The sequence below is a fragment of the Phacochoerus africanus genome, chromosome 6 (assembly GCF_016906955.1).
Source record: "Phacochoerus africanus isolate WHEZ1 chromosome 6, ROS_Pafr_v1, whole genome shotgun sequence".
Taxonomy (NCBI): domain Eukaryota; kingdom Metazoa; phylum Chordata; class Mammalia; order Artiodactyla; family Suidae; genus Phacochoerus; species Phacochoerus africanus.
The window spans coordinates 37084478-37099807 of record NC_062549.1 but is presented as its reverse complement, the minus strand read 5'-3'; the positions used below and the strand labels follow the sequence as shown (position 1 = coordinate 37099807).

Below are 15330 nucleotides of genomic sequence, written 5' to 3'. Positions count from 1 at the left end.
TGCCATCATAGTTTTTAACAAGAATCTTAACCCTAACACTTTTGACAAGTGTGCTTGTCTTCCACGGAAGATTAGAAGTTATATATCTAATTTCTGCTGTAGAAACATACAACATATATGACGTTTTCAAGTCTCCACAGAATTGAAAAGTCATTGTGGGTCCTGTACTATGAAACATGTATATTGTGGACCTAAGGTGTTTTTTAATCTTTCATCTCTTTTAAGGATCAAATATCATTAGAAAAATAAGCCATGGGCATTGCAAACATGGTCTGGTGAAATTCAATATTCACAATGACAATTCAGAATATGAGCTCCTTAGGGGAGAGTTAACCCACCACTCTAGCCTTGCATCCAAATATCTTAAAGTATGCCATTGGTTTTATGAAAAGGTTTTGATCTACACTTCTAGTTTAAGTTCAAAAGAAAAGCTCCATTTTAAAGTGTATTCCTTTTCTGGGTGTATTTACTTTGAACTATAGCGTATAGCTTTTCTCATAAATCTAACCTGCCACTATCTGTTTTTAAGACTTTGTAAACTTAAAGTGGTTATGATGTGTGAAGTTTGGATTAAACTAAAATTTTTAGAAAACACATGTTATATATTTTGATGGTTTTGAATTTTAACATTGGCCAGTCAAAAACTGGAGTGTCTAGCAAAGTAATATACTGTACTCTGTTACTGTAAGAAATCGCAGAAAATTGCCCTTTCCCATCATGTTAACAATAGACAAATGAAGCAGCTGTTCTCGTTCGTAATGTAGTTGTTTGGAAAACTCGCACAATTTAATGAAAATGTCTCTACTCATAAAACTTAAAATGCTCACACATGGAAAAAGTCATAATGTTTTGGCAAATATTGCTTTGTTAGGAATGTGAATGAGGTATACCTGCTTCATAACTAGAATTCTATGTAAATGGCATGGAAGTGTAGGGAAAAGCCAACTGAAAAGGAGACTCTGACCAAGAGTGAATTGATGCTTGGACTTCCCATGTGGCTCGCAGCATAACTACTCAGTGTTGCTTCTACAGTGGCTGTGACTCGACCCCTGGCTCAGGAACTTTCATGTGCCGCTGGTGCGGCCACTTGTTTTTTTTTAAAAAAAAAAGAATGAATTGATGCTCTTAAAAAATGCAGAGAGTTCTTGCCCAAATGTACTTTTTTTTTAATGAGGAAGAATTATAATATAGACCTTTCTCTCTCTCTCTCTCTCTTTTTTTTTTTTTTTCCCAGGTGTCATTCTTGGGTCATCGTTTGTACTCAGCGTAAATGATTTTCTCCTTAAAACAAGTCTCAAAGAAAGAAGTCGGGTTCTGATAGGACCATGCTGTGCTACTGCCAACCTGGAAGCTAAATGGTGTAAACACAGTGGCAACCCAGGCCCAGAACAGTCCATACCAAAAATATCCATTGATTTAAGAGGAGGCCTGCTCCAGGTCTGTGGGGACTGGCCCCATTGTTTTCATAAGTTTTTAACTAACTGGCCTTGGTTTGTTGTTTGAACTGTTTTGTTAAATTTTAAATCTTGATGTGGTGAGAAAGGGTATTGTCAGGTTGCTGTCTTACTAAACTTTTTTCAAACAGTTTTCTTGAGATATAATTCACAAACCATACAATTCACCTAATTATAGGATTCAGAAGGATTTTTTGATATAATCACAAAGTTATGTGGCCCTCACAACAATCCATTTTAGAACATTTTTACACACCTACCTCCAAAACTATTAACATTCACTCCCCATTACCCTCTAGTCCCCTCTCTGGGACCAGGCAACTACTATTTTCTGTTTCTACATATTTGACTCTTCTGGACATTTCATGTAAATAGAATCTTATAAAATGTGGTCTTTGGTGAATGGCTTCTTTCACTTAGCATGATGTTTTCGAGGTTCTTTCATGTTTTTGCAGGTACCAATACTTCATTCCTTTTTATGGCCAAGTAATATTCCGTTGTATGGCTATACCTCATTTTATTTATCCATTCGGCAATTGATGGACCTTTACGTTCTTTCCACTTTGGGCTATTTGGAATAATGCTGCTGTGAACATTTGTGTACAAGTTTTGTACAGACACGCTTTCCTTTTTCTTGGATATATGACTGGGAGTGGGCCTGCTGAGTCATTAAACTTTTTTCTGATGTCTAGGCTACAGAGTAGTCAGCCTATTTCAAGCAGTCTCCTCCGCAGTATATAAAGACCATTTCCTAATGACAGGTTGTTTAGCTATTTTGGTGTCTGATGACTAACGTGACATATAATCTTACATTGCAACCTTTTATATATTTCATTTGCAGCCAAGTGTGGAGTATGTGAGGGTATGGAACTTATTTCTTAATAATTTTCTGTTTGGAGAGAATTTGAATGTGTTCTTTATACGATTCGATGTCCCCCACATTTAACACAAATCTAAAAAGCTTGAGAAATTCAGAGTTACAGAAAATGGAAATGGATAATTTGTTAATAGTGGAGGCATATTAAATATGAATTTCTTGTTTTCACCTAAAAGTTGTCTTGCCTCAGGAGTTTCCACTGTGGTGCAGTGAGTTAAGAATCCAACTGCAGTGGCTTGGGTTGCTGTGGAGGTGCAGGTTTCATCCCTGGCCCAGAGCAGTGGGTTAAAGGATCTGGTATTGTCATAGCTCCGGCATAGGTCATGGCTGTGGCTCAGATTCAGTCACTGGCCCAGGAGCTTCCATATGCTGTGGGTGCAGCCATTAAAAAAAATTAATTAATTAAATTAAAGTTGTCTTGCCTCAACTTTTTCACCTGTTTCCTTACCGACACAGAGCTCAACATAGATGGAGCCTAACAACTTACTGCTTTGTATTTCTTTGGAGATTTTTCAGCATCTATTATAAATCTCCATATATTTACTAAGCGTGTGATTTTGTGTTTTATCAAGAATATTAATTTTATTACCATTTTTCAAAGGCAGCAAAGTAACCCCACATTAAAAACAACCATAAGAGTAAAAACAAAGCAATTCATCTCTACATTGTAAAGTCTCTTGACATTTTAAAAACTGGAACAGGGTGTTTGATTACCCAGCTCGACTTTTCACCTATCTCTGTTTTTCAGGATCCAATAAAAATAAAATTGATGAGAAAAAATAACTTAGTATCATATCTCTTACCTTCATCTCTGAGATGCCTTAATTCCAAAGAGCGGGACTTCAGCTTAGGGTTTAAAACTTATCCACAAAGTATAGGCTTATTCTCTCTCCCTCTATATGTTCTTTTCTTCTTTTCTGTGTTCCCTCGCTTCTCTTAGAAATAATGGGTGTATTGCCTTTATCTAATATAGACAGATAAATTGAATGTTATTAACATTTTAAGTTCTCTGACATTAATCATCATTACCCACTGGTCATACTTCTCTTATAGACTAATATTCTTCACATTCAGAAAAGGGGAACTTGATCCTCTCGGTTGGATCAAACACCAAGGCTTTTGTTCTGAAACTCTACTGCAGCTCCTAAATGGTTGGTTCTCAGGGGCCGAGGAATACTGTGTGTTGGCACATTCTCACTAAAGTTGGTAGCCATCTAAGGCCAGGTTCATTGAGCATCTTCCCTTTCTGTTTCCCTGAAGAATGAAAATGCAAAGAGGAGTTCCCCTCATGGCTCAGCGGTTAATGAATCTGACTAGCATCCATGAGGACACAGGTTCAATCCCCAGCCTTGCTCTGCAGGTTGAGGTCCGGCATTGCCATGAGCTGTGGTATAGGTTGCAGATGCGGCCCAGATCCTGCGTTGCGGTGGCTGTGGTGTAGGCCCGTGGCTATAGCTCTGATTCAACCCCTGGCCTGGGAACCTCCATATGCCACAAGTGCGGCCCTAAAAAGCAAAAAAAGAAAAAGAAAATGCAAAGAGAGGGACCCATTCATTTAATCTCATGACAAAAATGTAGGAAGCTATTCTAGAAAATTGTTATTATTTTATTAACGTTTCGGCCCAGAAGAGTCTTCATTGCCTTCTCTCAGACTATAGTAAGTGTTCTTTTCCCTCTTAGCTAAATTAATTCATAAACATTACCTCACATCAATGTAATTTCATCATTAATCTGGCATTTAAAATGATCATTATTCACACAATACATGATATACTTGGTTTTCTTGTTTTTATGTACCCAAGTAATAGAATTTCATTTCATAGGTCAGTTGCTTCTTAAAAATTATAGTTCAGTTATTATCAGTAATTAAATAATTACAGTCTTGTACTAATTCAAATATGATTGTACCTACTTATCATGAAAATTTTTGTATTTAAAGCCACTAAAATTTTTCATATGATTTTAAAGGTTTTCTGGGGTCAAGAACATTTGAATTGCTTGGTTCTTCTACATGAATTACTCAATGGACACCTTAATGAGGAGAGAGCTTTTGAAGTGCAAGCTTCTGAAGCGGTACCACAAATGCCATCTCCTAAAGAAAAGAATCAGATGTTTAAAGGTGAACAAAGTTCAGATGACCTACGGACAGGTCTATTTCAATATATACGGGATGCTGGTAAGTAGCAAAAGCTTCAGTATGAGAGTGTGTGTGTGTGTGTGTTTTACCTGCACATTTGCTAAAAGATAACGCACAAGATCACTTGGAAAGTAAGTGAATACCTACAATACAAAAGTAGTACTTGTTGGAGTTTCTGTTGTGGCTCAGCGGGTTAAGAACCCAACTCGTATCCATAAGGAAGCGGGTTTGATCCCCAGCCTCGGCTCAGTGGGTTAAAGGATCCGGCATTGCCTGGAACTGTGGTGTAGGTCGCAGATGCAGCTTGGCTCTGGCATTGCTGTGGCTGTGGCCTAGGCTGGCAGCTGCAGCTCCAATTCAGCCCCTAGCCTGGGAACATCCATATGCTACGAGTGTGCCCCCCAGCCCCCGCCACACAAAAAAAGTAGTATTTGCTATTCAGTCTCTGTTAAGGGAAAATTCTTGATTTGTTCCTGTCTCAAACCGTATAAAAATGACCAACTTCTTTATATTCTTTTCTTTTATCCTCACAATTTTTTCTTGCTATAATAAACCAACATCTTCCCTTTCAAAAGCACACTGTTAATTCATTAATTATACTTTCATTTAACAGAACCTTTGAAAATGCCTGGTGTCTATGAAGTCTTGTTTTACAATGAAACCGAAGATAGCCCAGGAATGATGTTGTGGAGGTACCCAGAACCGAGAGTGCTCACCCTTGTACGCATCACTCCTGTGCCATTCAACACCACAGAGGATCCGGATATTAGCACGGCAGACCTTGGTGATATGCTACAGGTATGTCACGACTATTTATTTTGAAATAAAAACCTTGTGGGAAAGTACTGATTAGATAATAAGAAAACTGTTGGGAGCAAATATAGTTTTTCTGTTAGTAGTATCAGAAAGAAATGCTCACGTGTGTATATACAAACACTTAACATGTACATACAAACACTTAACGTGTACACACACACACACCAGATATTTTAAAATAAGGGAGTAATGTTGTCTAGATTCATGGTACACCGCAATTTGGAGAGTTCTTAATTCTACTCTTAGAACAGAATTAGTCTTGGTGTTGGTAGCTTCCGTGGTCTCCAGCTGTCATGGGGCAAACAGGTGTCATTCCGTTCACCACACATTTTCCGAGTACCAGCCATGCACTCACACTCTTTAGCATTTCTAGAACTGCTCTATAAAGATGTGTCCCCATAAGCCCAGAAGGAAGGGCTTATTTTCATTTCATTTCCTGAGCTGAAAATGGTGTTGGGCCTTGTAGGCTGATAGGAGAAACATCTATCCAGTGATCATATTCCGTATGATGCTGTGGAAAGTTTGTTGCTTGTTACTTCCCTGAGTGCGGATGTCACTGTATCATTATTCTACTTATTCATGTGCTAGTGGATCTGAATTTCTCTTAAAATTTGCTTTCCTCTTATTCTTCCACCTGTTACTAGGTCACACAACCATCCACACAAAGTCAGTCCTGATTGCTGTCTCTAACTGCCCACATCTAATTCATCGACAACTCCTATCAGCCCTAACCCCCAATATGTCCCTCTTCCATCTAGTTCTTTCTGTGTCTCCTGGTAAGCTTGAGTCCAAACTACCGTCTTCTGTTCCCTGCTGCAGTAGCTTTCTAGTTGGTCTCTAGGATTCCACTCTTCACTCCCTGTAATGTGTTTTCCAAACAGCAGCTAAAGTGACCTTTCTAAAATGTAGATTACATTACATCACTCCCGTAACTCAAAACCTGATGGTGGCTTCCTCTACTATTGAGAACAGAATTTGGTATCTTGCTATGGCCTACGAGGACCTGTGATCTGTACCCTGCCCACCTCTCTGACTTGGTCTCCTCTAGTCTCCCCATTTCTCTAGATTCTCCAGCCGTACTGGCCTCCTTTTCTCCTTGAGCATCTCTCTTGGTTTGCTCTCCTCTGTCAAACAGGTGCCAGCTCAAAATATCATATCTTGGCTAGATCGCCATCTCTATTTTATTCTGTATTACAATGCCTTGTATTACTCTCTACATAGTTCTTATTTCTATCCTGAATGATCTTATGCATTTATTTATTTACTTGCTTATGGGATTTCTCTCTCCACCGTTAGAAAATAGGCCTCTGATATGTCTTGATCACTTATCTCCAGCCCCAGCTACACAGAAAGTTTAACCAATTTTTTAATGACTGCTCTATATTTAAAAATAATAATAATACAAATCAGAGGAGTCCATGGTACATATTAACATAGGTGTTACTATATGTTTATTTAATTCTTGTTTAAATTCCTGATTATAATATAGTCAGATATTCACCTTCCAAATTAATAATGAAATGTGTCATCATTGTGTCAAGTGAACTAGAATGTGTAGAGCTATCCAGTTTGCCAAGATGCAAACAGTCTCTAGTTGATTTTTTTTTTCTTGTGATGAGCACTTTTAAGATCTACCCTCTTAGCAACTCTACTTTGATTCTCAAATCCCCAAATTTGCTTTCCTTTCTGTCAAAGACATATTCATGATTATCTTCTTTACCAATATTCTTGGATTCTTTGTGCTTAATAAAATAGCATTGCCATTGAATCCTACTCTCTTGTTAGACTTGCCTAAATGCAGAATGTCTGTAGAATTTTCAATCAAAATGAAAACACTCATATATCACAGTTTCAGCATAACATAAGGGCTTCTCTATGGCTGATTTTGGGGTTCAGAGTTATAGCTAAGTGTTAATCACTCTAAGCCTGATAACTGTTGGTGGTAGTATTATGCCAGTTATATTAAACAGAGCATTTAATGTAGTGAGTACATTCACTAAGACCTAATCATCTTCTTCTCACTGCCATTGGAGAGGCCACAGAGAATAGTGGTTAAGAGAATGAACTATAGCCAGAATGTATGGTTTCGAATTCTGGCTCTGCCATTTGCAAACCGTGTCACTTTAGACAAGTATCTTAATCTCAGCCTCAGGCTTTCTGTTTTGCTTGTTTTTTAATCAATACAATGAGGCTATTGATAATGTAATGATTATAGGAATTAATAGGAATTAATTAATTAGACTCACAGGAACATGAGTCTCAAAATGCCTGGCACATAATAAGTGCTATGTAAGTATGAGTACTACCAATACTATTACAGTGCTTACGGTCAGAAGTCTTTTCATCAAGCAGAAGCACAGGCTAAACCAGTGAGAGCTTGAGTCTGATGACTCTGCAGATCAGCTAGACTAGTCCAGGAGATCTGGGACAATCCGAGGGCCTGTAAAGGACCCTTGGCACATAAGCAAGCACTGTCTCAAGGAAGCCTGGCAGATTTCAACAAGCAAAGAGTTGGTATCAGAGAGGTCCTACTCTATTTCATATCTTGTTGGAAAGATAGGAACTGATACACATCAGAGTTCAAAGACAGGGATGCTGGCTCAAAAAGCAAGACAGAGTTGTACCTACTATAAGCTGAAGGTGGGAAGCTTGATCTCCATGGTAAGAAGGAACACTGGAATTGACAGCTGAGAGGGAAGAACAGAAAAGGATGGGCAGAAAGTTGCCACACTACTGAGTTCCTGGTCTAACCTTCTATTCCCCGGACCATTAGCATAATTTGTCCCAGAGTTTGGGGTGAGCCTCCTCTGTGGAAATAAATCCCTGAGTTGCAATCTTAGACCCATACAAACCAGTTTGTTTCCTTGGAACTTCTGTTGAGAACAGAAAAAATGTTGCATAAACCACGGGTCTGATTCAACATGACAGCCTTCTCCTTGAGCACTTGCAGTGCCCAACCCTGGGCACACTCCTGGGAATTCAGAGACAGATAAGACACCATCCACTCCTAAGAAGCTCTCCATCCAGCAGGCAGGTTTCTGTGGTTGTTTGGGGTAGAAGAGTTTCCCTAATTTCAGCATGTGCACATTCAGCATTAAAGTTCTCTGTCGTCAGAATCATTCTCCTGCTCTGTGTCATTATCGCTAGGTCTGTACCAGAGGTACAGCTAAAATATTGAAATGCCAACCAGAATACCAGGGAATTTAAGAAAAGAAGGCCCTTTATCAACATGGTATAGAGTAAAGTAGACATTGAAGTCTCAGCTGCTGACTCCTGTTCCCCTCCCCTTTGTATTTGACCAACTCAGTGACCTTATGGGGAAACTACTGATCTCTTCGAGCCTAATTTCCTCAACTGAACTCTGGAGTTAATGCTATTTACCTTTCAGGTTATTGCGAGAATTAAATGAAATATTATAGCTAAAATAAATAAATGCCTTCTACAGTGTGAGCTCTTAATAAATATTCATTTCTTTTTCTTCACTGCCTTACAGGCAAATAAATGCCTGAGCACCTGAAAGAGCACCCTAAGTGAAATTCCAGCCTTCAGTCTCTTCTCCATCCAACCTCTGCTGCTCAGTTCTTTTTTTTTTTTTTTGCAATGATTTTTATTTTTTCCTACTGCTCAGTTTTTAAAGGAACAGGTGGATTGTATTATTTCCTGAGAAAAACCCTCAGTGGTCCCATCACCCTGCTAGACTGACCTTGGGGCCCCTGCAGAACCTCCTGAGACAGCGTTGCCTTTCCTTCCCTTACACGTGATCTGTGCTATAGTCAGACTGGCCTGTGGGGCATCCCCAAACCAGCCTGTGGCATCCACTCCCGCTTTGTTTGCATCTTTCCCTTCCCTGCTGAAATGCTGTCCACACTTCCAAACAGCCCAAGTGCCATCTGATCCCTGAAGCCTTTCGTGGCCACCATCTCCAAACATGATCCTGCCTTTCTCTGAAGTCCTGTGACACTTCGTAGCACCACCTTGATGCTGTTTCTCATCTGTTCCCCACATTTTAATTATCCATATCTCATCTGCCTCCTAGTTTGTAGGTTCCCGAAGGAAATGATCACAGCTAATTCGTCATTATGTTCCTTACAGTGGAGATGCTCAGAATATTGACTGGATGAATGAGTGCCTGGATGTCTGTGTTCCTGTTCTGTTTAATTCAGAAGTATGACATGTTTGTCATTATTTTATATGGCTATTGAATGCATTTGGTTTTACAAACTGAATTATGTCAGCATGCATTGTGTTATGCTTCAGTGGTATTACCTACTATAAACACACAGTCTTGTGTCATTACGTTACACAGGCTCTTGGTGAGATCACTGACTGTTCTGCCAAGTCCACTGCCCCCTAGGCAGAGGCTAGTTCTTAAATATGAAAATAAGTTAATCTCCTTGGTCTTAGTCCTAAAAACAGAATTGAGTTTGGATGACTTTTTTCTTCAAGACCATTTAGTTCATAAAAAACTCACCTTATGGCGTTCCCTTGTGCAGGACACTTAAACACATCTGTTTATATATCTTTCCATGACTGATATTGGGATTTATAAACAGGCTCCTCGTATGATTTTATAGGATTTATATTGTGATTGTACTGAAAAATATGGAAAATATGTCTATAATATTAAAGTAACCATAGTTTCAGAATAAAGACCCTAAAATTAATGTTCACAGAAAGCAAGAGGAGCTTATTTTGTGGTCAGTTTATAATTTTATCATGTTAAATTGATGAGTGTTAGTAGTATATTTAGATATCAATGAAATTAGGATCTGTAAGGTAGAGTAATACTATCAACCTAGAAAGAACGTTGTGCTGTTTAAATGGGCTTGAATATGAGAAATTTCTGGCACTGTGTCTGGCACATGGTATGTTTTCCCCTCTCCTCACCCTGTATGTACACTGCCTACTAAGGATTACATTTTGGAAATTCCTGTGTTCTCAGATGGTAACATTTTAGTTCATCCTTTGCAGTAGAAGTGGTGATGGATATTTTCATTCTCACACAGACCTGTCATGGGTGCTTATTCTTGTTATCTCAATACTGTATTATTCTCATTTTATATTTATTTTCATCTATGTGTTGCACTAAGTTTTTAGATATCTTTATTAGGTATGTGACAGTAGCCCAAACTAAATGTCCTTTTTCCCCAAGGACCTCAAAAGTATAAAGGTTGAGCATTATAATTCAAGACCACTAGTAAATATTGGATTGGGATTACTGCAGCAATTTAAACAGATGTGAAGCAAAGTTAAAGAAATAAAATCCATCCTGTATGGGTTAAAAGGAAAGATATAAGAGCTAAAGTCAGGAATTTCTCTAATGCAAGAAATATCGAGTGGACATAAGACTACTGGCGTTAAAGTCAGATAAAAGGGAAAAAAATGTTTAAGTAATTTAGGGAAAAATAAACACAGCTTCATAAATCTGTACATTCAAAAATTAGATAAACACTTAAATTCAGATCTACACCTCCAGAAAATGTGAAGTTAATTAGCACGTGAGAAGATAAACACATTTTTATTTCTACTTCATACAATTTATCATCAACAAATAATTATTGAATATCTTCTCAATATCAGTATAGGGTATCACAAAGTGAGATCTGTCCCTACTCTTGTAAAGTTTATAATCTAATTGAAAAGAGAGGGCATAATTACCTATGCAAACTCAGAAGATAAAATAGCTGAGTATATATTTTGATTGACCATTTATATAGGAGGAATTCTGTAACTTGGGGACTTCTGACATCTGAAGAGTAAATTGAATGTGGGGGGGAGAATAAATCTGTTACTAAAGCTCTATGATTTCAGAGCACTTTCTCAGTTTAAAAGGCATCTTTAGAATTCCCACTGTGGCTCAGCGGTAGCAAATCTGACTAATGTCCTGGAGGTTGTGGGTTCGATCCCTGGCCTCACTCAGTGGGTTAAAGATCTGGCAAAGTGGTGTAGGTAGCAGATGCAGCTCAATTCTGGCATTTCCATGGCTGTGGCATAAGCCAGCAGCTGCAGCTCCAATTCAACCCCTGGGAACTTCCATATGCCGCAGGTTCGGCCCTAAAAAAGCAAAAATAATAAATTAAATAAAAGGCATTTTCAAGCTTCAGAATTAGGTGCAGAACTTTTATCTGAAAAAAATTATGACTAGAGTCCTTAAACATTATCTTCTCAAGGAAGAGAAAGACAAAAGCAAGCTGTGTCATTTGTTTATCTCTGATGGAGAAAGAGAATGGTAGCCAAAGAAATCAATGCACTCATGCCCAATTTTTGTTTATCCAGTCCAAAAGTCTGGGAAATTAGTTTTTAAAATAATACTAATATGATTATAAAAATCGAAGTAAAACCACATTGGAAGAATAATGAACCAAAAAACTACATACTGGGAAGCCAAGGAGCATCTAAATGGTTGAGATCTGTGTTATTTTCACTTCAGAGTGTCAAGATCATCTTTGTGTTTTATACCCAGCACTGAGCTAGGGGCTTTGTGTACATAGCCTCATTAAACTTCATTTTTTTCTGGGTGGTGGGCCTTCACCTCATTTTATAAGCAGGGAAACTGAGGCCAAGAGAAATTAACTGGTCTTGAATCATCAGACTTAAAAAGTAGGAGAGCCACACTTCATCCCAGGTCTTTTTGCCTCTAAAACTCATGTCCTTTCCCCTATTTGTAAAATGGTAAAATATGCATATTGTAGATGACTCATTCTAGTGATAGTGAGAAGTTGTTGAGAAATGTGTGAAGAAGGAAAATAAAATTATTCATTTGCTTCAGTCTCTTAAATCATGAAATAATGGATGAGACCAAAGACTTGCAAAATAAACTTAAATAAAAGGACCCCCCAGGCACACAAGATGGTTTGGGTATTAAGCTATCTAAGAAAAGAACATTTCCTTCAGAAGGAGAACTAACTGGTCAACTCAGGAAGCCTCCGACAGTCATGGAAGCACTTGTTGGAAGAAGCCCTCCTAGTGGCATCCAAGGAAAGGGTACCCAAAGGTCTGCTAAGCTGGTGGCTAAATCCCTTTTATGGAGATGAATATAGCAGCTGTCAGATCTCTGTGTCCAACAGTCGAATCATCTAAGCACCCAAGGAATCTTCTAATACTTTGACTCCCAATACAGTCTGTCTTCAGAGAGTTTCATACACTTCTCAGCCCAGCATCCATGTTCAGGCTGCTTGGCAGATACATCTCTCACAGTAAACTAATAACTTGGCATCTGGTTTATCTATCAAATTCCAGTGAACTTGGTTACCTGACTCAGCATTTCTAAATCTAGCCAGTGCTGGGACACCATGGAAATTTTTTACGACTGCAAGACCAATGGCCAGACCTTAAATCGTGGTGAACCCGTCACACTATATACCCCCTTGTGGCTTCCAGCTTTCTAGCACACCAGCCTCTCCTAAATGGCACCTCTATTGCGTTTTGTGTCACAAACCTTTCCAAACAAAATTCCACCCTTACCACCTCGAAGAGTTGTGATGAGTAAAAATGATGTATATAAAGCACCTGGCATTGTGCCTTCCATAGGGCTCAGTAAATTATTATCATGGCCCTCAGTAACTGCTATCATTATCATATGATCATCCTTGTTGTCATCCTCTCAATTAATCAAAGAACCTGAATAATACTGTGTTAGACCAAGAAAGCCCCTTTTCTGAGAAAGACACCTTTTGCATTTACAGTCTGAAAATGTCATGATTGTTGAGAATGATGGCTCTCTATGTGATTAATGGCATGATTTCACTGACTGAGAATGGATGTTAAAAGAGACACCACCTTCCTGCAGCTACACAGTCAGTGGCCTCTGAGATGTCAGTGTGATAGTATAGTCCTCTAGGCTGCTGGTAGCTGAGTCCCCACTGCAGCTGGCCTAGAGGAAAACAGAGGAGGGATCTAATACCAAGATACAGTGGGGAGTCCTAGAGGCCAAGAGCAAATTGCATCTAAGTCTTTAGAAGGATAGAGCAGGAAAGAAGACAGGAATCCAGGAATCATTTTTCTCTGCTGCTTTCCCATATTTGCTTTATTCCTCCTCTTCAGCAGACTAGCTTCTTTCCCCCTGGCTTCTCAGACCAGCTAATAGTCTCCCCAACTCCCAATGCTCCCGGAGTCACATTGACAGGTGCCACCTCTGGTCCAGTTCCACATTCCTGATTGACCTAATTTGGTGTCAGGTGCTTGTGGCCCATTCAGCTCAAGCCACGGGGTAGAGTCACACTCACCAGCATGGCTGTGCAATAGCGGTCACTGTGCTTTGCAGATAGCCAGCAAAGGGGGTCTCTCCTCTATCATCTCTCTTTTGTGGCTCTCCTTTGCCACCCTGGCAAGCCTGGCCAAACTCATCATCAGTCCTGGCCTCCTGCTGCCAGCTGCATCTTTCCAGTCTGATCAACCCTAAAGACCTTCACAGTGTACCTGTTCTTCCAAAAGGGAAGTCTTTTATATTTGGTCTGTAGTTTTGAAGAAGAGTCACCAGTGACAAGACAGTCTCTAGAAAGAGTGCCTCACTAAAAAAAAAAAAAAAAAAAAAGTTACTCTGTTTTCCTCTGGTGTTTTCTTTTTGCAAATATCTGGCAGAGCTGTTTCTCTCTGCACATTACAAGTATCTGCATCTAGAGGAAAGCCTCATATCGCTTTGTAAATCTTCTCATTGTCCTCCCCTAGCATCTTCCACAAATACAGATCAGGCAAGCTTCTCTGTCTTACAGATATATAGGACATAGCTTATTGTCCCCAAGTATCTTTCTTGGATCAGAGTTTCCTTTTAATGCAATGCCTATGTAACACATTAGCAACTTCACAGGTTCTGTAAATACTCTGTCAGTTCTAATCACGGATGAGAGCTTTACATGTAAAATAATTTTCTATTTTTGAAATTGAGTTTATATAGTCTGATACTTAATGTCTCTACCTTAGTGGTAATTTAATTGTTTGGTTTTCTTATAACATTTTATCTTACATAATTATCCACAGACTGAACTAAAGCTTCATTAAACCTGATGGTCGTGTGGATTTTGTTCTTTTTCCATAATTACATGCAAAAGTGTTCTGAGTCAGATAATAATACTCAATATACCCAATAAATTAAAAACTAGACTTTCACTGCTTAAACTTGATTTTACAAGCTTCCTGTGATTCCAAAGCACATGGACCTGATAGGCAAAGGTTATGATATTAGCACATGGTGACACTACAGAAAAAGAATCCTTCGAGAGTTACTTGCAGTGTAATATGATTTGCTTCTTCCATGCACAACTTAAAAAGAAGAAAAGGAAGTGTTCTTGGGTGTTTCTTTTCAGCTGTTGGGCGGTTCACTTATAGCTGCACATATGTTCCCAGAATCCTGAGTCTTTTTATTTTATAAGCACCTCCTGCCCACTGGCAGCTGTACTAATGTGTCCCAGAAGGCTTTGCTCCTATCCATCATCTTTAGGAGGAGTGCTCAAAGCCAGATACGAGATTCATTGTTGTTGAAATGCAAAAAAGAAAAAGAAGTCTTGGGGGCTTTGAGGAAATAGGAGGCAGAGCCAGACTCTTAGGAAATAAAGGAAAGGAAAAAGTCCTGTGTACCCAATGGACACAATAATAAATGGTTTTGAATGATGGGTAACAGTGCTGGATCAGCTACTAAGTGTTTTGCATCCAGAAGCTGTTGCCTCCTTTTTTGGACAATGAAGGGGAACCTAAAATAGAGTGTTCCCTGGATTAACTTTTAATCATTCTGTCTTCATAGTGTTGTAAAAATATATTAAAAAAAAAAAAAAAAGATCTAGGAATACATTGAAAAGAGCTCTGCCTGAGAGTTTTGAGGTTAATTTCATAAATACAGACAAAAGGACCTAAGCTAGGGCCACAAGATAGACAAAGGCAGGGAGGGCTCCAGTTCTGCTCTTAAGACACCTATAGCCTTTTAGGAGCATATTCAAGTCCACAGAATAAGGCAAGGCAGGACTGTGAAAGGCCATAGACACACAGAGACTATGCCTTTTAAACAAGGAGTGCTTACAACTGACTGGAAACATCAGGACATCAGGAAAAGGCTT

General features: G+C 38.9%; 1 protein-coding gene across 7 annotated transcripts in view; it reads left to right on the top strand.

The window, feature by feature from the left end:
- VPS13B (vacuolar protein sorting 13 homolog B) overlaps positions 1 to 15330 on the top strand; it is a 717975-nt gene that overhangs the window by 565808 nt on the left and 136837 nt on the right. For 6 of the 7 annotated variants that reach the window (XM_047783533.1, XM_047783534.1, XM_047783535.1 and 3 more), the window contains exons 37-39: positions 1235 to 1437; positions 4300 to 4507; positions 5082 to 5266. In XM_047783533.1, coding sequence (XP_047639489.1) covers positions 1235 to 1437; positions 4300 to 4507; positions 5082 to 5266 — 596 coding nt within the window. Of the gene's footprint in view, positions 1 to 1234; positions 1438 to 4299; positions 4508 to 5081; positions 5267 to 15330 lie in introns of those variants that run through there. The other variant, XR_007135424.1, reaches the window with a different exon arrangement.